Source organism: Oculina patagonica, chromosome 12 (genome assembly GCF_052425735.1).
Source record: "Oculina patagonica isolate OP01 chromosome 12, crgOcupat, whole genome shotgun sequence".
NCBI lineage: Eukaryota > Metazoa > Cnidaria > Anthozoa > Scleractinia > Oculinidae > Oculina > Oculina patagonica.
The window spans coordinates 30,167,201-30,189,901 of NC_135769.1; the positions used below are offsets into that span (position 1 = coordinate 30,167,201).

The 22,701-nt window shown below is 37.4% G+C and overlaps 3 protein-coding genes across 5 annotated transcripts; 1 reads left to right on the forward strand and 2 right to left on the reverse strand.

The window, feature by feature from the left end:
* Window positions 1–548: 548 nt before the first annotated feature.
* On the forward strand, window positions 549–6,108 carry LOC144634040 (QRFP-like peptide receptor). The gene is made up of 3 exons (XM_078492984.1): window positions 549–942; window positions 3,184–3,769; window positions 4,621–6,108. The coding sequence occupies exons 1-3, from the start codon at window positions 695–697 to the stop codon at window positions 4,963–4,965; spliced, it is 1,179 nt and encodes a 392-aa protein (XP_078349110.1). The 5' UTR covers window positions 549–694; the 3' UTR covers window positions 4,966–6,108.
* A 708-nt stretch (window positions 6,109–6,816) lies between these two features.
* LOC144634068 (pyroglutamylated RF-amide peptide receptor-like) lies at window positions 6,817–9,759 on the reverse strand. Its single transcript, XM_078493021.1, has 3 exons — window positions 9,427–9,759; window positions 8,429–8,683; window positions 6,817–7,264 (listed from the first exon to the last, which is right to left on the reverse strand). Exons 1-3 carry the CDS (start codon window positions 9,697–9,699, stop codon window positions 6,911–6,913), a joined length of 882 nt encoding a protein of 293 aa, XP_078349147.1. The 5' UTR covers window positions 9,700–9,759; the 3' UTR covers window positions 6,817–6,910.
* Window positions 9,760–15,502: 5,743 nt separating this feature from the next.
* Window positions 15,503–21,988, reverse strand: LOC144634053 (tachykinin-like peptides receptor 86C). 3 transcript variants are annotated; one of them, XM_078492999.1, is made up of 5 exons: window positions 21,802–21,988; window positions 17,786–17,923; window positions 17,173–17,443; window positions 16,645–16,899; window positions 15,503–16,201 (listed from the first exon to the last, which is right to left on the reverse strand). In XM_078492999.1, exons 2-5 carry the CDS (start codon window positions 17,899–17,901, stop codon window positions 15,848–15,850), a joined length of 996 nt encoding a protein of 331 aa, XP_078349125.1. In that variant the 5' UTR covers window positions 17,902–17,923; window positions 21,802–21,988; the 3' UTR covers window positions 15,503–15,847. The 3 variants fall into 3 exon arrangements, with proteins under 3 accessions (XP_078349125.1, XP_078349124.1, XP_078349123.1); XM_078492998.1 differs by having other exon boundaries at window positions 17,786–17,943; XM_078492997.1 differs by having other exon boundaries at window positions 17,786–21,988.
* Window positions 21,989–22,701: the final 713 nt, after the last annotated feature.

Here is a 22,701-nt window from a genome sequence, read left to right on the forward strand (position 1 = left end):
GTCGCTAGCTTAGAGCTGCGAAGTTTGCTTTAACGTGGTCTTCAGTCTTAGTTTCTTTGCTCTTCGGCGTTACTGCTTTTCTTATAACTTGTCGGAAAGTGTATTAAAGAATATTCATTGTTACAATATTTGTGTTTTATTCTTTTCGTGAGACAACATCATCTGCATATAATCTTTCAGGATCTATTTAAGTTATTAAATCGAGAACTACCTAATATAATTCAGGTTCCTTTTTCATAGCACCGGCGGGGAAAAATGATTGCCTTTGCACGAACAAAAAATACAATACATTGAAATGATTCAAACAAACATACAGCATGCTACTTCAAACTTAATTTATAAATGGTAATATTTCAGGTAAATGAAGGGCATTTTTTTATGTTCTATGTAAACATATCACGGATTGTGGATTCTGGAATTGTTTCTTTCAAAAAGTTTAAAAAGCGCAAATTTGCAAATAGCCAATCAAGTTTAAAGGCGTGATATTTGCATAAGTGCTAGACAGCAATTTATTTCACGACTATTCAAGAAAAGTGTAATGTGCAGTATCGGGTCTGGCAGAACAAATATTTACAACGGAACATGAAAAACCCGCTTTGATTATGCTGTTCATTTGGAAAATCAAATACAGCTTTGGATGTTTATGAGCAGAATGTCGTGAGAAATCAAATATTTCAGCGGTGGTAAAGTTTCCATGGTGTACTGTAGGCAGTTAACTAATATTTACAAGATAGGGACAGCACGCCAACGGACTTTTGTTGTTGTTGAAAAGAAGTACGCAAGCCTTTTGAAAGTCTTCCTCTCAATTTTCTGCATCTTTTGCGAAGGCTTTTCTATCTGTCGATCACTTGGAATCGAAGAACCCGGTCAAAACGGAGAAGCTCCTAAACTGTGTTTCCGTTCAGCAGCAATGGGAGACAACGGAACAATTCCTCAAGGCAAGTTTTTTTCACTTTATCCTTACCAATTATGTTTTGAAGCTTTCAGAAATGGTACCGGTATTCCTTTAAATTTAACGCGACAATTTCGATTCAACAGTTTACTTGTACACCTCCCTTTCTCACGTTCAAATTGTGTTCGGGCAAAATTTTGCCCTGAAGCGTTGGATTCAGTGAACTAAGAACATTGCCGTTAATAGGGCTCGAAGCACCTGCAAGTGCATGTCTTTGTAGACAGACGTAAAGTTGACAGCTTAAAACATTTTTCGAAGAGTTCAACAAACAGTGTCAACCAAAAATTATAAGCAGTGGGTTTTAAGACTAGAACATAAAATTTCCTGCTAACCCTAAAGGCCCATCAGATAAGGGTAATTTATATTTTTAGTAAGCTTTTAGCGATGAGATATCTTTTTTACGACTAGTACTAACGTCATGAAATTTAAAATGTTCACAATTTATTGACTTAGTTAAGCTTATATCATTTTATGCTTTAGTTCTTACATGACACACAGTTTCAGTGGTCTTATCGTACTAAAATACTGATACCTTTCATTGAAACTTTTTTCAAATGTTTGTTAACATTTACGTTAGCTGTCACCTAGGCAACAGTTTCTTAATAACCCTTCGTTCTAAGCAATACTTGAAACAATATGTACATGTTTCATAACAAAGTATATTAGTTTATATTAAAAATTTCAATGTTTTCGAGCCGGCACTAAAGAAAGGGAATCATAACGTCTTTTCCGTAATATTTCATTTTTATGCCGTTGATGATTAAGCTTGCGACATTTTATGTCTTCCGCTATTCCGCTACTAAAAGCAGGTGCAGTCACGAAGGAAAATGTAGATTTTGTCTTTAAGACTTAAAGGAAACTAATTAAAAAAAAAAAACGAAAAGCAAAACGGACCCGAGTAGATTCAGCAAAACATCGTTTTTGGTTTGTTTCGTTGCATCATGCCCTGTCTTAATCTTTGCTCTTGTCATTTAGCATATAGCATTTAAAATATGAAACATGAAAACTTTCATCATGTATTACTTTGGTCTTCGTTTGACCTGGTTCTCTTTGGCAAACTAAAATCTAATTGCCTTTTAAAAAGCTGAGTAATAGTTTCCAGAAAAGTGATATGTTATGCGATTGGTTGATAAACAAAATCAATTAAAATATATGCTCTAAATATGCAAACAACTTGTCAGCACATTAAGGGTGCAAACGAAACAACAATTCAGATAATGTGGCTATGCAAATGTTAAAAAAAAGCCAGGATTCTTTTTTCTTAAGTTTACACGAAACCTGAAGGAAGTCGATCTTATCGCAAGTAAGATCGGAATATAGTAATGGTAGCGTCACTGCTTAAAGAATAATAAATGGTGTTTTTATTACGACTCGGATATAGATGGTTACTCTGTCAACTCAGTCAACTCAGTAATTAAAATTTGTTGTGCAAGTGTTTTGATCATCAATTTTTAACTTGAAAGTCGTTAGCGTATAACTTCATCTTCACGACGTACTCGGTCCGCTACAATTAAACCTAAAAATCATATAAGACGTAATGACGCCACTGTACTGGTCCGAAAGATAACATGGATCTCGAAAGAGCTACGTCATCAGTCATCATCGCTTCTTTGAGCGTGGGAAGACTTGGCATTCAGCAAAGAATGTCTATGTGTTCAGGCTTGATAAGTTGTCTGTTATTCCATATCTGCTTACGAGCTGCGCCCATGCGTAACGTACTAGTTTTATTTGGTGACATTTGGCCGTTGCTGATCACGTAATGTAATCACAGATTAAGCTATTGTCGAAGGAGTGGGCGAATACTTTCTGATTATTACCACACAATATGAAAATAACACGCGTGCGTATATCTTTCCTAATACTCACGTATCTTCTAACAGAACGACCCGCCATCTTACATGCATCGAGCGGGCTTATGCTATGCACTCGGGTCTTTCTTTCTCGACGGTAATACAGTTACCGTATTTCAACATATAGCCTAGTTAACTTTTTCATTGAACTCGCAAAGGAAAGAATGGCTAAATAATTCTGATTCTAAATCGCGCAAAGAAAGATGCAAACGTATAATTGAAGTGATGAAATATCGAAAGTACTTTCCGATATATTAAGTTCTTAAATGATTCTGAAGCTTAAGAGAAAGCACACAAACAATCAACTTAATCAAAGTAGCCAGTTCTTTTGTGAATTATTAAACCTAACACGATAAACCTATTATCACTTCACGCAGGAAGCACAACAAATCTGTCGCCAGAATACATTGGGTTCGCCACGGCGTTCTCCCTCATGATAATGACAGACCTCATCGGCAATACACTTGTGATCTTAGTGATTATAAACAACAAAAACATGCGGACAGCCATGAACTACGTGTTGGTGAACTTGGCAATCGCAGACATCACAGTGGCCATTTTCATGGGTATCAAATTCGTTCTTGGTCCCACGTTCATCCATCCAGACGGAATAAGAGGCCGGTATCTTTGCAAGTTTATCACTGGAGGGACCACTGGGTGGACGGCTGCGGTGGCGTCGATTTATAGCTTGGTGGCCATTGCCGTGGAAGCCTATCACGCAGCCTTCCACCCTTTTAAAAGACGCTCCAGAATTATGGCTAAAAACCTTCACAGGACTATAATCCTCATTTGGGGAGTAGCATTGTTCTGGGGTCTTCCATTATACCTTTCAGTCACATATGAGGATAATATTAAGACATGTGCAGAACAGTGGCCATATCCTATACTGCCCAAGATCTACAGCTTTGGATGGATCATTGTTGCTGGGGTTGTACCCATTGCTGTGATGAGCGTCTTGTACTTCAAGGTAAGTTAACTATTTGTAACACAGTTGCTAACCCTTTCATTAATGAAATAAAAAGAAAAACGTTTCATTTAAAATATACTGAAAAGGAAACAGCATGAAAGCACTGTTCAATAGCTTTAATTTCGGTGGTCACACACTAGGCCTTCATCCAGACTTAAAATGGGTTAGAACCACCTTGTACAACATTATTAACCGCACAACATGAAAACACTGCTCAATATTTTCATATGAATATCGTCAAACACAGGGATTTCATGCGCAGACATAACAGTTAGCACCACAGTATGAAGGTACTGCTCAAAAGCTGAATACTCACACACTAGGGTTTTATCCAGAAATTCAAAATTCATAATTTAGCACCCCATTAACGTACTACTCAATAGCTTTCATTTGAATGCTCACACACTAGGGTCTGACTGCATGAATATCTTTCATTTGGATGTTGCACATTAGGGTTTAATCCACAGACTTAAAAATGGATCCACTTTGCACAACATAATAAACAGCACCACATGGAATTACTGTTCAAGAGCTTTCATTTGAACGGTCACACAGTAGGATTTCACACTCAGACTCTATTTATAGAACCAACGTGTACAGTATAACGAACATTACTAAATGAAAGCTTGCTTTATAACGTTCATTTGAATGGTCGCACACTAGGTTTCAAGCAAGGCTAAAAAGTTAAACTTCCTCCTACAGGGTTATATTCCACATCTAAAACGGGGGGTTGACTTTTAAAATGAGTGTAATGGACTTAGGTGTAGCTGTTCGACCGTTAAGCCAAAAGCAGGATAGTTAGAATAGTGAATAGTTAGCAGCCCTCTTAAAATGTAATGTTACTGTTTCAGGTGGTACGTCGTCTCTGGTTTAGCAAAATAGCCATCAACAATCACTCTCAAATGGCTTTTCTTCGTTCAAAGAAGCGAATTACTACAATGGTGCTATTTGTCAGTGTTATATATGTGATATGCTGGGCTCCTACGTTGATCATCTACTTTTTAGCAAGTGTGCTACCGTCAGAATCAATGTATTCAGTTCCACACAAGACCACCATAGTTCTGGCTACTTTCAACTCCTCTATTAACCCAGTGGTGTACAGTTTACGAAGCCAGCTGTTCAGACAGAATCTTTACAAACTGTTCAGGTGCCGCGGCAAGAAATTAAGCGCGACTAAAATCACGCCGTTGCAATGACTCTTTCATGGAACTGTAATTAAGTTGGATACAGGATTAAGACGGAATCCACTAGGAAGTCGAGTAATATTTACTAATGTTGGACAAAAATCAAGTACCAGAATAATTTAAATCCTATTGCGTTATTCCTACCCTTAATAAAAGGTAAAGATGTAAGTAGTTATCCGTGATAACACCAACATCAATTTCTTATCAGAGTCTGAGAAAATGATATTCAAAGTTCACAAGCTATGGGCAAAAGCTCACATCTTTTAAGCGATTCACGGGATTTCAGTGGAACTTCGAAATTTGTTTTCGATGTTTGGTGTTGTTAGAAAAGACTTCTTTCGAAAAGATATTTGAAGCAGTAACACAAAAGCTTGCAATCAGGTGTAAATAGTTTCGGTACATAATTGTTTCCAATAACTACTCGAAGTCCTGGCGGATTTCCTCTTAAGCTGTTCGGGTTCAAGTCCGGCAGTCGGAGTTACCGTGTTATGTCCTGCGGTAAAACACTTTATTCTAACAGACCGTGACCAGCTAGGAGTGCAGATGTAAATGTACCGGCGAACTTTTCGGGTAGCATGACGAATTACTGAGGGGCATGAAGAGGGGGGGGAGGGGGGGGGGGGGGGGGAAATTTCAGGAAGTGGTAGCAATAACTTAAGTCGCACCATGCCACGGTAACCGAAATAACCTCTGGCGGCTTCCCCGTTTACCTAAAGGCCGAATCAATGAATGACAAACTTTATTTAGTCACGGTAAAACATCAGTGAAAAATAAAAAAACATATCTATTATACTGTTTTACGTGTTTGCCGTGTGGGTGCCTGTTGGGGAGTAAATTTTAGGCTACTAAGAATGAACTTACTCTTTTGTTTACGCTTATTTGTCGTCTAATTATTACATCTGCAACCATTTTAAACACCAAATTCTTGTACGTATTCTTTATTCAGTCTCTTCAACTTATGCGATGAATTAAAGTAGCTTAAAGTAAAAGCTAGAATGCACCCTTCATTTCCTACTACATCTATAAAGTATATTCACAAGAAAGAAATCAAAATTTTGGGCTAATGCCCATCGTGTACCCTTGATGTGACAAACTACAAAATTCTCTTCCTTCTTCTTTATATCATTAAATGCATCATTATATGTTATTTTTGTTAGCTTGTCTTTAAAAATATAATAATGGTACAAATACGTAGCGTTAGTATAATGAAAGTAATGTAATACTTAGTTAAAAATTGAGCCGTAGCCAGGATAAGATATATTAACATATTAAAAAAGAATGAAACGTTTCCTGGCTAAAACGTTTATAAACGAAATCGGGCTTTCGGCTGTCGCCGGCTACAGCCCTCGATGGATAAAAATAGAATAAAAATTAATGTAAAGTTTATACAGAATACGTTAGACTAAAATAATAAAAGAAACTTCAATAAAGAAGAAAAACGTGTCAATTAAATTAACGTTTTTAAAAAGAATGGAGTACTCATTAGGAAGCGGCTTGGAATTAGTGCCCGCATGCTTAGGAGCAGAGGTGTGCCATGATTTTAATTTTTTACGAATGTGGAACGAGCTTTTGTCAATCACACGTGAGCTGTCAATGTCAATACAATGTCCAGGCATGTTTCGCAATGTTTGAGCCACTAGCGCAAGTCTTCACATTTCCCAGATGGTCCTTCTTATTTCCAAACATCGACCAATCACAATCAGCACAGTATTTTTAGTATATCATCTATTTTCAGTCGAATTTTGTTTAAAATCAAGTAAAACGCAAACTGTTTGTCTACGAATTCCTTCTAACTAGACTAGACAATTTTCAGGCTTATTTTACTCCGTTTAAAAAAGAAATGATAATATCGTCTATTACGTCTAGAAGCAAAAAGGACATCGAGTTTCTATGTCACTACATAAAGGTAAAAGTTTTCTTCAGGTCGTATGCCTTTGACGATGATGACAAGGAACCATTACACCTTGGAAAATGATTCTGTTGTGTGAGCCGGACGAGTGTTGTCGTTGGCAGACTCAGTCCCTTGCTCGTCGCTCGAAGCTTGAATCCTTGTAGAGCGAACGGTGCAGCATATCATTCTTTTGATCTTGTTTCTGAATCGTTGGTTTATGAGAGCATATACAAACGGATTGACTGCAGAATTGAACAGGACCATTATGGCTGCAATTGCATAAGTGACATCACTCGGGCTGTTAGCAGTGCTGTAATAGCTTAGGATGAAGATAACTGTGTCTGTCAGCCAGCAGATTGAAAAGATGATACTGACAGTTACGACCATCAAAGTGACACGCTTCCTCACCTTTAACACTCCCTAAAATAAAAGGAAGGACTGCTATAACACTTGAGGCCTGGCTAAACTAGGAAACATTGTTGCGGAAGCAAATGTTTCCTAGTTTAGCCACGCGGTAAACATATGTTGCGCAAACAAATATTGCTTCACGGAAGCAAAAAATGTTTTTGCCTCAAATCAAAAACTCTTTTGCTTCCTGGACACAAATTTTGCTTCCAAAACATATGTCGCCCAGTTTAGCCACCATGGAAACAATGTTGACTAGTTTATGCGCATGCGTGACACGTTGTTTTTGGAACATTGTTTCCTAGTTTAGCCACCCAGGCAGCAAAAAATGTTCTATGCTTCCCGCTAATTTAGCCAGCTTGGAAAAATGACAAGGAACTATATTTCCAGAACAATGTTTCCTAGTGTAGCCGGGCCTTTAGAGAACACTTACTTTCCGGATAAGGACTTTTCCAAGAAGATGATATGATGTATTGACTATATATACTGAATTGAACACTAAATTCATAGTTACACTCTAACATAAGTGGATTGCCGTCACATTTTCATCATAGTTTACTCCTTGTTTTTTTGCTTGCACTAATTTCATTTAGATTATATAAATTAATCCGTTATTATAAATCGTTAAAACATCAGACTAGTGTTCAGAAGGTCAAGCGTTTGACTCCCGTCGGAAGTACATACCCCCGTCAGAATGTTTTGTTCGTCTCATGCCCATGCTGTAGACAAACTGTATTCAAGTTACTGATAGCAGGTATTGTGTTTTGTGAGGTCTTTGTTTTGCGATTTTTCGGATGACAGAAGTCCTAAAAGGAAATGATGGTGATCAAAAACATTGGTTTTCAGGGCCACTCTCCACGGTACAATCACGGTATGTTAATCTGCAAACCCTTAACAACTATAACAGATACCTGTAATAAATGAGAGATGGTAGATTTGCAGCTCGGTGAGTAAATAAGAAAATATGAAATGGTTCGCGGGCGCGGAACAAAGAAAAACTATGAGTCCCTGGCGGGAATCAAACCCATGGCCTTCCAGATACCGGTTGTGCGCTCGAACCAACTGGGCTACGGGAGACTCGTGGTGAGCTGGACCATTTATTAGGTTCATATGTGACACGCGTCTTTCAACTGCAAGCTCAGCAGTGTCGAAATCATGATAATTTAATGTAATAGATACCTTTTGCTGATGAGAAAGTTCGGTGTCCTCGGTACGTTTGAACCACAAATTGTACACGACCTTGGAGTACAATGCAGCCATTAACAGTATGGGAAGAAGTGCAAAGACTAGAAAAACCAGCATACTGTAAGCCTTCCCCATCCATTCTTCGGGCCACGCCAGAATGCAGGAAGCAATGTTGTTATTGAAATCCAAAACCAGGAACTCTGGGATATTGATAATTAGTGCAAATATCCAAGACGATGGAATGATAACCTGGAACATGGATGAAGAAATACTTGTAGGTAACTGGTGACGTTTTTATCATGTCTGTTTTCGGGTATTTTTAATATACATGATTTTCTTCAAATGCTACTTTACTTAGGTAAAATTAATCGAAGCTGTTATAATAAACTAGAAAGGAACATCAATGGCTAGGGGTTTCCACATGTTGCTCGAAATTTCCCAAAAAGTTGCCAGTAATTTTTTCAAAAAAGTTGCTGAGAAGTTGCTTCAAAAATCCAAAAAGGTTGCTTTTGGTTAATAAAAGTTGTTAGAAAGTTACCCAAAAAATTCCAAAACGCTGCTTTTAATCAAGAAAATTTCTTCAAATATATGCTAATTTCCCTGTGAAGGTAAGGTTTTCAAGCAGTCTAAAGCAAATTCACTGCAAAAGAAGTATCTAATTAACATTTTAAGGCAAACATTTTTTAATTAACAAGGATCCATGATGTCATTATCACTGACGAGTTTTGTAATGTTCAATGCGGAACGAGCCAGAAGTTGAAACGCATTCAGATGTTCCTCGAAAATCTTCGGCAAACTTCGTCAATCTTCGAAAAAGGTTCCTATGGCCTCCGGACAATCTTCGGTCTAGATATTGCTCAAAATGCAACAAGTTTCTCGAGAGAAAAAAGTTGCTCGAAATATGAAAAGTTGCCAAAAAGTTGCCGAGCAACTTGTGGAAAGCCTTATCATTGGCTGAAGACTCGTACATAGTGTCGTAATGTAAGACACACCTTTAGTTTGTTGTTAGTGAGTTTTCCTTTGTTACCATGGGGATAGGTCACTGCAAAGTACCGCTCGACCGAGATGGTAACAAGCGTGAACACCGAAGAAGCTGCTCCGGTCCATGCAAAAGCTCCACCTGTCAGCAGTTTGCACAGCATTGTTCCCGTGACACCATCGGGGTGAGTGAACGTGTGGACGAAAATGTGCATCGGTGCAAAGAACGTCGCTACCACCATATCAGCCACGGCTAAGTTTACGAGAAGGAAGTTGATTGGAATCATGCAAATTGCGTGTGAATTAAGTCTCAGTTCAAAATTATAATGCCTCTTGAAGATTATTTTGAAGATTATAAATGCATGAGAGAATACGCATGTGTTAAATAGGGGACCAAATGACTCAATTTTTTGTGAGAGTAAAAATTAATTTATCGATAATAAAAAAACTCCGTTCAGAAACTAAAGGTCGGTATTCCTCCAGAACAGTCTAAAGAAGCTTTACCCAGCTATTAAAACACTTAAAAAACATTGGTCCGTCAAAAATTCATTCTGATTGGCTGACTTCTATTTGTTATTACAGACATTTATTGACACAAATAAATAATTTAAAGTACTTCCGAGTACAATATTGACATAACTGACTTTGTGTAAATAATTATTTACATGTTCTTACATTACATTAGGTATACACTTACATTACATTACCTTTCACTACTGGGGACATTAGGCCTTTTCATCTGTCTTAGTTATGTTATAATAGAATTTGCTGCTCGCGTTTCAGCACTTAATCGATCCATATTTTAATCTTTACATACCTCATGTCTTGGTTCTTCATTATGATGACACAAACAAGGGAGTTTCCAATGATGTTTGTGAGGATAAGTGAGGATAGCACCGTCACTATGGCAACCAGAGCTGCTTCGGAAACCATGGCCAAAGGAGTCTGTTACACTCGAAAAACCAAGCTAAAACAAGTATAAAATAAATATAAAAATGCCGCAGTGTAACCTAACTGTTATAAATTATATTAATCCTAAAATTTATATGACATAAAATTAAATGAAAATGTTAAATTTAAATTTAAATTCAAATTGGAAGCATGATTCAAGTCTTATTCAAAATGCATGTTTACAACGCAGACAAATAGCTTGTGACGGATTTGTTTCGCTTTGCACAACATGAAAAGACTTGTAGTAAATAATAAAGATGGTAGATTTAAAAAAAAATCTACCATCTTTAGTATTTACTACAAATTTGATGATTTCGACATTGCTGATCCTAGCTAGCTCACAGCGAGTCTCACGTAGCTCAGTTGGTTAGAGCGCCCAACCGGTATTCTGGGAGGCCTTGAGTTCGATTCCCGTCGGGGACTCGGATTTTTTTCTTTGTCCCACGCTCGTGTCATGTAGAATAATATTCTTCACTATGAAAAGACTTGTTTCCATATGATCACTAGCTCTACTGTGCGTCAAGTGTCACATCGTTATAAAATAATTGTCTTCCACAAAATCGATCTCGCTCTGTCCAACATTTATATGTAGGTTTTCGGCTTTAAACGAGTCCATGCAAAGTTAGCCTCTTTGACGGTCTGGGCTCCACCAGTGTGGAGTCGGATTGCGGGAAAATTAGAAAACTAGGAAATAAGTATGGGAAATATATATAACTCAGTTTTTGCCGTGTTGAGTAGCCTCCATTCCAATGAAATGAAAAATGACGTACTCCAAAAGAAATTTCCTGCCAAACGGCAAGTATGGTACGAAAAAATGGAAAATGATAAAAAACAACGACGAAAATCAAGCAAATTCATCGAATAGCAAGCGACATCGCATCGAATTAATCATCCTTCAAGACTAAGAAAACTATCATTGCGTTCAACGCCGCTCAAAATGGCGTGAGTTTGCGTTCGCTTATTTTTCATAATTACCCATCCAATTAACCGACTAATGCGAGGAGACTTAACATCAGTGTGAAGTCGAGAGCCTACCCCTTTTCGCTTGGTGTATGCATGTTAGTGAGTTCCCATAGTGTTTGAATTTATAATAACGAGTTTTCTGGTTCTTCGTTTTTAATTTTAATCACTCAGTTCCTTTTTTACTCGTGAATGTAATGAAACGAGTATGGTTATGGAAAGTGATATGCAAATTTTCACTCGGTCAGTCTGTCGGTCGATGGGCTGTTAACTTTAATTTATGAATAATAATTTATCCATTAAATTATGGGCTGTTAACTTTAATTTATGAATAATAATTTATGCTTTAAATTATAAATTAATTTTCCTTGTTTTTTTTTGTAACTTTTTGTTTCACCCCTCTGAGGTTTGAACCAGCGACTCCTATCATCAACTACCTGGTTTTGAAGACCAAGCGCTTAACCGCTAGACCACTTCGACTTCCGTGTCATTTGCGCCGAAAAGTAGCATATAGATTTCTTTGTAATGTTCTTATCCGAGTGACCGATACCGTAGGTTCAAAGTTTAATGGCTTGTATGTATAAAACCTATTCGAATGGCTCGATTTATAGCTCTTAAAGAATTTCACATGACAAATAGAAGAAATAATCTTAGAGAAAATATGAAAATCTTCGAAGCACTAGTGATATTCCGTGTTTTCATGAAATTTTTAGATTTTGCAGGCACGAACTGTGGACTGCGACTGTGTTGGGTATTAAAAGGTTGATTTCAGGACAATTGTATGAATAAAGTCCAATTTTAGCAGTATCTGAATGTTTTATAGTTCCAAGCGTATTGTACGATAATCAATAGTCATGATACGTAAATAATTTATCGTCAAAAAGCTCGCCAAACTGACGAATTTTGTTGCCTTTTAATAATATACTGTATAGTACTTGATTTGCATCTCTAATAGATTCATAAAAAAGGAGAAAGGAAAAAAAAGACGTCGTATAAAATTGTAAAAAAGATCGTCGTAAAAAAAATTTCACCCCTCTGAGGTTTGAACCGGCGACTCTTAACATCAACTATGGATTTGAAGACCAAACGCTTAACCGCTAGACCACTTCGACTTCCGTGTCATTTGCGCCGAAAAGTAGCATATAGATTTCTTTGTAATGTTCTTATCCGACTGACCGATACCGGACCCGATACCGTAGGTTCAAAGTTTAATGGCTTGTATGTATAAAACCTATTCGAATGGCTCGATTTATAGCTCTTAAAGAATTTCACATGACAAATAGAAGAAATAATCTTAGAGAAAATATGAAAATCTTCGAAGCACTAGTGATATTCCGTGTTTTCATGAAATTTTTAGATTTTGCAGGCACGAACTGTGGACTGCGACTGTGTTGGGTATTAAAAGGTTGATTTCAGGACAATTGTATGAATAAAGTCCAATTTTAGCAGTCTCTGAATGTTTTATAGTTCCAAGCGTATTGTACGATAATCAATAGTCATGATACGTAAATAATTTATCGTCAAAAAGCTCGCCAAACTGACGAATTTTGTTGCCTTTTAATAATATACTGTATAGTACTTGATTTGCATCTCTAATAGATTCATAACAAAAGGAGAAGAAAAAAAAGACGTCGTATAAAATTGTAAAATAGATTGTCCTAAAAAAAAAAGGAATGGATTACCCGCGTCCGCTGTAAACACAAGGAACCAACGTGATCATATCTCCCTTCAAACAACTTCTATACTAACATGCCGCTCACAAAAAGACAGAATCATTTCATAGCTCTACACCAATACATTTAGTATTCTCATTCACGAGTGGGCTAACAAAGCACCTTTGATTGTAAACAAACACTGACTTTTCCGAATTAACATATCGAACTCGTTTTCGGTTTCGAATTCTGTTATTTGTTACTGCATTTGCTATATAATTTTTAAAACTGTGCAATAGACTTAATTTGTAATATGTTTATGATTGCAATTGAACTAAAAAAAATTAAGCCAGAAGAAATAGATTACTAAGCTCTGTATATGGAAACCTTTAGCACCACTGCTGCAACACGGTTCAAGATTCAAACTATATTGGTCTTTTTGGGGGATTTTTAAGATAATTCAGTAAATATGCCACGTTTTGTTTTTTTTCTACACCATCTGATTCAAAATTCAAGATATTTTTTAATGAGCAAGTCGAAACTTACCGGTTTAAAACAGGTTGACGCGAAGTGAGAGAACGAGTCTTCCGGCCTGGGAAATAATCTGATAAACACGGGCTGAAGATTTCTGCCTTGAAAAAAGACCACGAATGAAGAAGATTCACATTCGCCTTAGATTTTCAGGAAACAAGGGAACAAACGTTTCTGTTTCTTCGTTTTTGTTTTACTGTTTGCTTCGACTGCAAGTTTAATTAAAAGCTAAAAGTGTTTTCGTTATTAAATTTGATGAGCAAATATACTTTCCTTAGGTGCTTTAAATGTTTAATTAATTTAGCTGCTAGAGTCTGTCAAAAACATGTCTATTCAGTGCCTTGACATTACTTCCTTAGTCTTTCCAATATCCTTATCTGTTCTACCAAGTGATGCTTTTAGGGGGGTTATGTTGCCGTACTTTTGCCCAGTCGCAAAGTCTGTCAATCCCTGATGGAACAAATATATTAAAAGGCAACAGGCCACCTGGCCCCTTCCCAGTTTTGTCAGCGGAAGACACTGCTGGCAACAGCATCGTTAAAATTAGTTCTCCGGTAATATTGTCGATGCACGAAATTACCGGCCTTCAAATTAAGGGAACTTTAACATTTAGCTTAGTGACGTATACTAACAACTAATAAAACAACAGCTACAAGGTTCCCAGGAAGTTTGAGACGGATAACGGAATTGTCAATTTTAACCATTAATCTTAAATAGGTATTGCAAAGTATCGAATTTAAAGCTTATTAAACTTCACAAATATTTTTTGTTAGAGCTTGTTACCTTCCTTAATATGAATGCAAACAGTACGAAATTTAAGCAAGCTTTACCTTACGTTTACAATAGAGATTTATAATATGCATTCTCCAGCCATATCGATCATTTTTTCTGTCCAAAACCGATACCAAAGGAGCAAATGTGAAACGCTTTGGGCTGGCGGGTAACATTTACTGTTTCTGTGAGAGAAAAAAACACGCTAATGAAATTCACAATCTAATTCTCTCTCTAGTTGACATTAAATAAAAGACGTGTAAACTAAAACCACTTAAGTCGGAAGCCATGATATAAAGTCTGTCATAAAGTCAAATGTGTTGTACCAACATGGTATCTGAGCATGGAAAGCACGTGTCAAATTTCTTGATCTGTACAGAGCATGCGTTAAAACAAGGTAAGTGTAAAGGCCAGCCACACAGTTTTTACTGTGAAAGGTTTTACTAGCTAGCTAGCTTTTCCTGATTTTGGCCTTGTCGCTGGCAACAACTGTACCAATTTTCATATATAGAGTCAGAATAGAGGGACGTCCGTAATCTAGTTCCTTAAGAAAGTTGCAGTTCAAGAATTTAAATTTAGTTCCACAATGCATTGTACAGTCAACTCTCTCTTAACGGACACCTTGATAAGACGGACACCGCTATAAGACGGACACTTGGTGTTGGTGCCGTCCTTGCCGTTTTCTCAGTCATTTCACTGTAACTTAACTCCCTATAAGACGGACAGTTTCAGCAGGTCCCAGAGTGCCGTTTTAGATGGAGTTGACTGTATAATAACCATTTGCTCAAGTACTGCACATGAATGTTTTTTAAAAAGAAAATTGTTTGTATGTGAAACAATAACATCATGATCAACAGCCAAAGCACATGCTTTATTTCCGTAAAGAATAAATTAGATTACGTAACAAAATATTTGATATGAAAATTAGGTAAATTTACCCAGGATGACTAAAAAGCTAATCAAGCTAAACAGCGTGCAAAACCAATAAAAATTCATGCGCACGGCAAAATAATTATGTAAAAATATTACAAATAATTATGTAAATCACCTTAGGGAATCTTACGTAGGTCTCGACCATTTTTCTATTTCTTAAGTTAAACTCTATTTTAGTACTTTGTTTTTAGTCATTTTAATTGTATAATATAATGAGGGCCACTAGTTTCTCAGTTTTTAACTGTAAAGTGTTTTTACCCTCGTTAAATAAAGTTATTATTATTATAATAACAGTTTCTTTGTAATATGTGGGTTCGGGCATGTAGATATATTGAAGCTGCAATTATATTAAGAAATAAAATAATTGACATTCTTAGACATGATATTTTTGATACGTGTATTAAGCGTTACAGCTAATATTTAAGTGATGGATCGTCAAATCATCGTAATCAAAAACAAAAAATATTTATAGAAATGGTCGACGTCAGGACCGAATCTTTGCTATAAGCCAACAATTGTGAAACTTAGGAGCCATGCAATATTAAGCTGGTTTTGCTAACTGAGCCTGTGGTATACACATATCTATATAGCTTATATAAGGGAGAAACACCTCCGTGGTAAAGAAACACAATAGTTCTTAGAAAATGATTTCTGCCGTGCGAGTCGGAGTAATGTTGCCAGTGTTGGGGGACTCGATTTCTTGCTCTTCGCTTGAAGTGCGAGCTCTGTTTGCAGAACAGAAGGTGCAGCATATCATTCCCTTTAACTTCTCTCTGAATCGCTGGTTTATCAGAGCATATACAAAAGGATTGACGGCCGAATTGAACAGGATCATTACTGCAGCAATGGCCCAAGTAATATTACTTGGACTGCTGGTGGTGCTGTGATAGCTCAGGAGGAAGATTACTGCGTCAGTCAGCCAGCAGATTGAGAAGATGATACTGACGGTAACAGCCACCAAGGTGACACGCTTCCTGATTTTTAGCACCCCCTGAAAGTAGAGAGCAGAATTTTCAGTTTGGAAGTAATGCAAAAACAAAAAATACAGCTGTGGCTAAATCCGTTTTGTCAAGGAAAAAGTCCCGACTCATTTGTGTAAGCCGTAGGACATCGATTCGCTGAAATCCCTTTTGCAATGGGAATTTTCTATTGATATCTACGTTTAAAGATTAAAATAAATATATCTCTTTGGGTCATCAACAACATTATACCTTTAATGTATAGGCTGTTGCGTATACACGTCTTAACATTTAGTTGCTATTGCACATAAGTTGTTATCCCATCATTCCAGAGCTTTAAACACTGCTTAACATGAAACAACATTTCATGGATCGACCAAGATCAATAAACACTATTTGAAAACGATCAGAAGTTTTTCAAACTAAAATCTCCTTTCAGAAACAACGTTACGTCTCATGAGACCTTTTCTCATACCTGTTGTTGAAAGGAAACTCCGTTTTGATCGTTGCGTTTGAACCACAGATTGTACACCACACTGGAGTACAATGCAAGCATTAACGGTATGGGAAGGCCTCCAAACACTAGAAACCACACCACGCTGAAGGCCTTGCCCATCCATTCCTCAGAAAAGTCCATAATGCAGATTCCAAGCGTCTGGTTATAATCTGAACTCACAAAGCCCGGCATTTCCATGATCAATGCAAAGATCCAAGACACAGGAATTATCACCTGAAATAAATAAATAATAAATAGTATTTTATGTACAGAATTAATGAAAAAATAAGTTGTGGAATCTCCCTGCGTTAATGGAGAATTTTAACGCACACATTTAATATCTTCTACTTCTTGATTTCGTATGAAGGTTGCTTTTCGAGTATTATGTCAGTTAAAGCACGACTAAAAAGGTTTGTGGCGATTCCTCTCTATTTTTATTATATCATTTCGGCTATGGAATTGGATCAAGGGAATTCCACATTAAAGATTAATAATGATGGTTCTTACCTTCAATTTGGCATTGGTGAGTTTTCCTTTGTTAACAAGAGGATAATTCACCGCGTAGTAACGTTCAACGGCGATAGCAACTAAGGTGAAAGCCGAGCAAGCACCTCCAACCCACGCAAAGCTTCCACCAGTTACTAAACTGCATAACACTCTGCCAATGACGCCGTCTGGGTGGTTGAACGTGTGGATTAAAACGTGAAAGGGGATAAAAAATGTTGCCACCAACATGTCTGCCACAGCTAAGTTTACCAGAAGATAGTTGAATGGACTCCTGTTTGATATAAATTATTATTAATCCCAACATTTGATAATTCCCAATTATTTCAACTCAAATTCCTTAAAAAATGTTTAGTAGCACATTTTTTTCATTGTTGGTCACACGGCAAACGTTGCCTGATTTTTGGAACAAAACTGAAATTTTACAACGGAACGTATAACAACCAACATAGTAGACCCTTTGAGGCAAGTAACGCTACGAGAACTAATGGAATTACTTTAGCGCCGGCTGTGTTGGGTCAGTGGATCTTGGACATACTTTGCCTATGGTTGGATGTATATATGTAGTCGTTAAAGCTGAACCTCTTAAATCATCTTTTTTCCAGGATCGACATACCTCATGTCTTGATTTCTTGTGATGACCACACAAACAAGGGAGTTCCCGATGATGTCGACGATGGCAAATATAGAAAGCACTGCCACTATGGCAACTTGACCTGATTCAGAATCCATGACCTATGGCATCTACTCTGCACTAACAAGCAAATCTGATATCTTAAACAAAAACAAACAAACAAACAAACAAACAAGTAGCGTAGCTTAGCAGTTAAAGTGTTGAGAGCACAATTGCAAATCATGGTGTGCCACGCAGCACTGACTTTAGAATTAACTTTAAGCTAGTTGAAGGTGCTGAATTTCCTTTCGAGCGTCTTATCCGGTGGTGGTTCCCGCTTTCCAGGGCTAATATCAGTGCTGCGTGGCACAAAATATGCAATCGCAACTGTACTCAAAGGAGTACACAAATCATTCCATTCGAGCTACAGCCGTAACAATCCTCGACAAATCTGGGTTCGGAGCCCGCCACATAATGTCCCTCAGTGATCATAGAAGTGAAAGTTATATCAGAAGTTATAGCAAAACGGACGAGTCAACAAAAAAGAGGATGTCGGAAACGTTGACCGCCGCTGCTGTAAGTGATGTTTCGGCTGTAAGGTCAGAAAGCCTGAAGGTGGTTGAGCGACATGTGCCGGTGTCTCCAATTCTCAGTCTTTCGCAAGAAGAGCACATCATGAGAGATGTCCACGTGTCATCCCACTCGCCATTGAAGAAACAGTACACTTTTGACAAATGCAATGTTATCTTCAATTTAACTTTTTCTGACCAAACGTTATCTTTAATTGAGTTTTCTGATAGTAATCAGTTGTACATTTCTGTTCGCAGTGTTAGAAAATGTGTTCCGTGTGTCAGTGCGTTCATTTAAGGCACTCACTGGAACATTTCTATTTATGGACATTGTTCAGTGGAAAATATTAAATAAACTGCGTTCGTGTGACAGTGCGTTTGTCATTTTTTTGACAATGTATAATAAAACAGTTATTAGATTCGGTTTTTGTGATATCCAGAATAATCAAGAACTCGGTAAGTGTTATCAGCCTCAGCCTTCGGCTTCGGCTGATAACACTTACCTCGACCTTGATTATTATATCTGGATATCACAAATAACCTCATCCAATAACTGTTTAATATCTTAATTACCCACGACCGGCTCCTGTCTAGCCTTGTAGCTCAGTTGGTAGAGAAACAGTGATCTAATATGCAGGTCGTGGGTTCGAATCCCACCGAGGTCCAGATATGTCCAGGATTGAACGCTAATGAGATGCACGTTCCTCATGACAGACATCACAAAGTGTCCTTATTAATAAAAATTCACCAAAACACACCAAATTTTGTCAAATATGAAGTAATATGGAAATGTCAAATAACACAGTCAAACATGAAGTACTCATTAAACAATACCTGCGTTCAATCCTGGACATAAGTGCCGAGGTCAAATATTTTTTTAGTAAACTCGCAACTTCCCATCACCGGTGCTTTCCCTGTGTCGAAAACTATAGATCGTGGCGCTTATGTTCACATTTTTTTTCGGCGCGATTTTTTTTTCGTTCATGCTTCCTGAACGCTTAATCACAACCAAACTAAAAGTGAATTTCATCCACGTACAACTGTCCACATGCCCACTTTCCCACATGCTCACATGTCTACATGTCTTCATTTACACACGTACACGTATTACAGGTCGAAAAATGCACATGTGCACGGGTGCAAATGCTAAATGAACACATGTCCACATTTCCACACGTGTCCAAATTTACTCATGTCCACATGTACGTATACATTTTGGCCACTGCACTACATTCGTTCTGAATAATTACTGACCCACAAAATCCTATTGTTCTCTCTCTGCAATATATCGAATATTGCAACCATGAATTAAAACATCAGTATGGAAGCGACTGAAATCGTCGATGTGATCAAAGTCTCTTCGAGATACCGAATTTTTTGCATGAAGTATGAGTCGAAAGTTTATCCTGTGCATTGTTCTTCGAACTTATCATTACAGTTGCTTTGTAGTTTAGTTTAACAATTTCCTATCTTCGCGGAGGAAATGCAGCCATATAGTTTTGTCAAAAATGGCTCGTTCGCGCTGGGTATTTATACACATATTCCTCAACATTACACAAATAAACAGTGCAAATTTCACCGAGATCTGACAATTCTATACATTAAAATTGCAAGGACCTTTCGAGGCAGTCAATTACGGCAGCGAAATTAGCAAAATATGCGTTCGACGCTTTGTTTTTGCAACGCAATATTTGAATTGTTATAGGTAGACCGCTGTTCAATTTGTTCAAGGCCGTATCGTTACGATTGCTCCACGAAAAAGCATGCAAAGATAGGGATATTTCCGACTACTGTAGGAGAACGGCGTAAACAAATCGATACACTCGTGCTGCGTTTTATCTGGGCTCTGCGAGGGTCGGATATCAATACAGCTTCTTCGTGGGCTTAAGAAAGATTAAACAAAAGCCATATATACAGTGAATGCTTTCAAATTATATTTGAAGATGAAATACGAAAGAATTTGGCTGTCTTTGACTGAAATTCCACTCGAACTGCGTATATACGATCGCATGTTGTAAAGCCGATTCATGCAACATTGCTGTCAACGCGAAGTCACATCGACTCGGATTGCAAAGCGCTAATCATTAACATTGGAAAATGGCGCTTGTAGCAACCAAATTTGGCCTAATTTTTAACCTTTTAAGCTAAAAGAAGCCTCCAACGTTAACTCTTGCATTTGTTTTAACTTCAATAATATCTTTGAAAAGAGCGAGTTTTTTTGGTATGGTTTATTTTTGACGTTTGTAATATTTAAACGATGTAAGTGCTAGTGATTATTTATTCGTGTTTTAGCGTTAGTTACGCAATCCATTGTTATTGCGACGCTTTTTATAGATCGCCTTTCAGACACACGTGCATTGAGATAAGAAAGCTGACATGTCACTTTTAAAATTGTTATATAACGTTTGTAAATGTGACAAGTCACGTTTTTTCTACGAGATCGCAAGTGATCACCCACAGCGGAAAGTAATCCCTTGAGAAATTAAAATATTCCCTTGAGAAATTAAAACAGTCCCTTGAGAGTTAACAAGAATGTGGTTCGAGATTGCCCAACTTAACCGCTATTCTCCTTCCTTTTGCTTGTAAACAAGTAAAAAAGTCGAAAAAATAGGGTTTTAGGAGGGTCAATAATTATAGCGGCCTCATGCCCAGCTGCCTGCAATATATCCAATAATGCTGTGAGCTTCAGTAATTATCTATTAACTAACGTCATTGCTAGAGCCCGTATAGCCTGCGAGCAGACTAACTCTTGAGCGTCGAAGCTGCTTGAATGGGTCGTTCAAGCCGCTTCGCCGCTTGTGCGTGTGATCCAAAGGTGAGCCTGCTCGCAGGCTTTAGCCCGTATTCAAAATCAATGCATCTGCCAAAGGGTCTGCCAAAATTAAAGATATAACGCAGAGAAAACGATGGCATCTGCTGAGGATGAATAACCATAATAGATAACTGCTAAAACACACGGCATTATCAGATGAAATAACAGCATTGTAATCTACGCATTGATATCGATTGATCTCTTTTGCTGGTTTCGAATTCTGATTATATCTTTACAACTGTCGACGTAATTAAATTTGAAATGTAATTGGTTTTAAGCCAAAGCACTAAAAGCAATTTCTTTAACTGTTCATATAAAGGTCTAAATATTTAAGCTTCTAGAAACATTGCGTCGAACATTGTAGCTTTGTTGAGGAAAAACAAAATAATGTTAATAATTAACGAGCGAAAAGACCAAACTCACTTACCACTTTTTACGATTCAATCAAAATATTTAAGATTCAATCAAGTGTTATCAAATAAAGTTCTTACTTACTTGCTCGCTCGCTCGCTCGCTCGCTCACCAACTCACTTACTTACTCACTCACTCACTCACGCTGTCAAATAAAAGGTTATTTCTCACATTTCAAATTAAAAATTGAAGCGTGAGATATCCCTTTTAAACAAGTCTAAACTTACATGTCTGAAAAGAGTTGACACGGGTACAACACAAGACTTGTGGCTTGATGAACAGTTGTCTGCTTGAAACGGGTTAAATTTCTACCTTTCTGCCTTTTTTCTGCGAAGACGACGAAAAGCTTACATTCGCCTCAAATTTTCAGGGAACAAACTTTCGTGCTTCAACTTTTTCGTTTTACCGTCTGCTTCGAAAGCTAGTTTAATTAAAAGCTAAAAATGCTCCGTCCTTAAATTTGGTATGTAATTATAATGCTAATGTAATGATTCTGTTAGTTTCCGGCAAAAACATGTCCATTTCCTTGACGCTACTAACAAGTCTTTCCAATATCCTTATCTACTCCACTCACTGATGCTTTTAATGCAGTTATATTGCATGTTTGTAGTTTGTAAGGCCTTTGTCGGTCAGGAGAACAAAAATACATTAAAAAGAGAACCTGCCAGCTGGCAATTTTTCCATCTTAGGCATTCGGCCGCCGACTAAGTCACTTATTTGCGATGCACAAAATTAGTCGGAAAAACATTTATATACAGCTTAGTGACGTATATTTACGCCATATAGGGAAAAAAATAACAAACCGAAAGAGTTAAACAAGGATAGTTAAGCCTGGTTCTCATATGATCGTCCCGATCGTCTCTGTCGCTTCTGTCGTTTGCAAAGTCTGAGGCGATTGGAGCAAGCACACTTTCTGAAGCGACAGAAGTGACAGAGACGATCGGAGCGATCATATGAGAACCAGCCTTTAAGATCGGGGAAGTTTTAGGCGGATCACGGAATCAAAAATGTCAATCATTTTAAAATCATGACCTGCTCACATGTTAGCTAATTTGAGAGTTACGTGTTGCGACTGAAAGGTCTAATAAATCTAGAGCTCCTTTATGAACATTTGTTTGTTAGAACCT

Excerpts from the sequence above, each read along its gene's own strand:
- LOC144634040 (XM_078492984.1), top strand. The coding sequence starts at position 695 with ATGGTGTACTGTAGGCAGTTAACTAATATTTACAAGATAGGGACAGCA. Across the intron at positions 943-3,183 it reads GGAACAATTCCTCAAGGCAA|CACAACAAATCTGTCGCCAG; the intron begins GTTTTTTTCACT and ends TCACGCAGGAAG. Across the intron at positions 3,770-4,620 it reads TGAGCGTCTTGTACTTCAAG|GTGGTACGTCGTCTCTGGTT; the intron begins GTAAGTTAACTA and ends TTACTGTTTCAG.
- LOC144634068 (XM_078493021.1), bottom strand. The coding sequence starts at position 9,699 with ATGATTCCAATCAACTTCCTTCTCGTAAACTTAGCCGTGGCTGATATG. Across the intron at positions 8,684-9,426 it reads TCACTAACAACAAACTAAAG|GTTATCATTCCATCGTCTTG; the intron begins GTGTGTCTTACA and ends TCCATGTTCCAG. Across the intron at positions 7,265-8,428 it reads AACTTTCTCATCAGCAAAAG|GGAGTGTTAAAGGTGAGGAA; the intron begins GTATCTATTACA and ends CTTTTATTTTAG.
- LOC144634053 (XM_078492999.1), bottom strand. The coding sequence starts at position 17,901 with ATGGATTCTGAATCAGGTCAAGTTGCCATAGTGGCAGTGCTTTCTATA. Across the intron at positions 16,900-17,172 it reads TCACCAATGCCAAATTGAAG|GTGATAATTCCTGTGTCTTG; the intron begins GTAAGAACCATC and ends TATTTATTTCAG. Across the intron at positions 16,202-16,644 it reads GAGTTTCCTTTCAACAACAG|GGGGTGCTAAAAATCAGGAA; the intron begins GTATGAGAAAAG and ends CTCTACTTTCAG.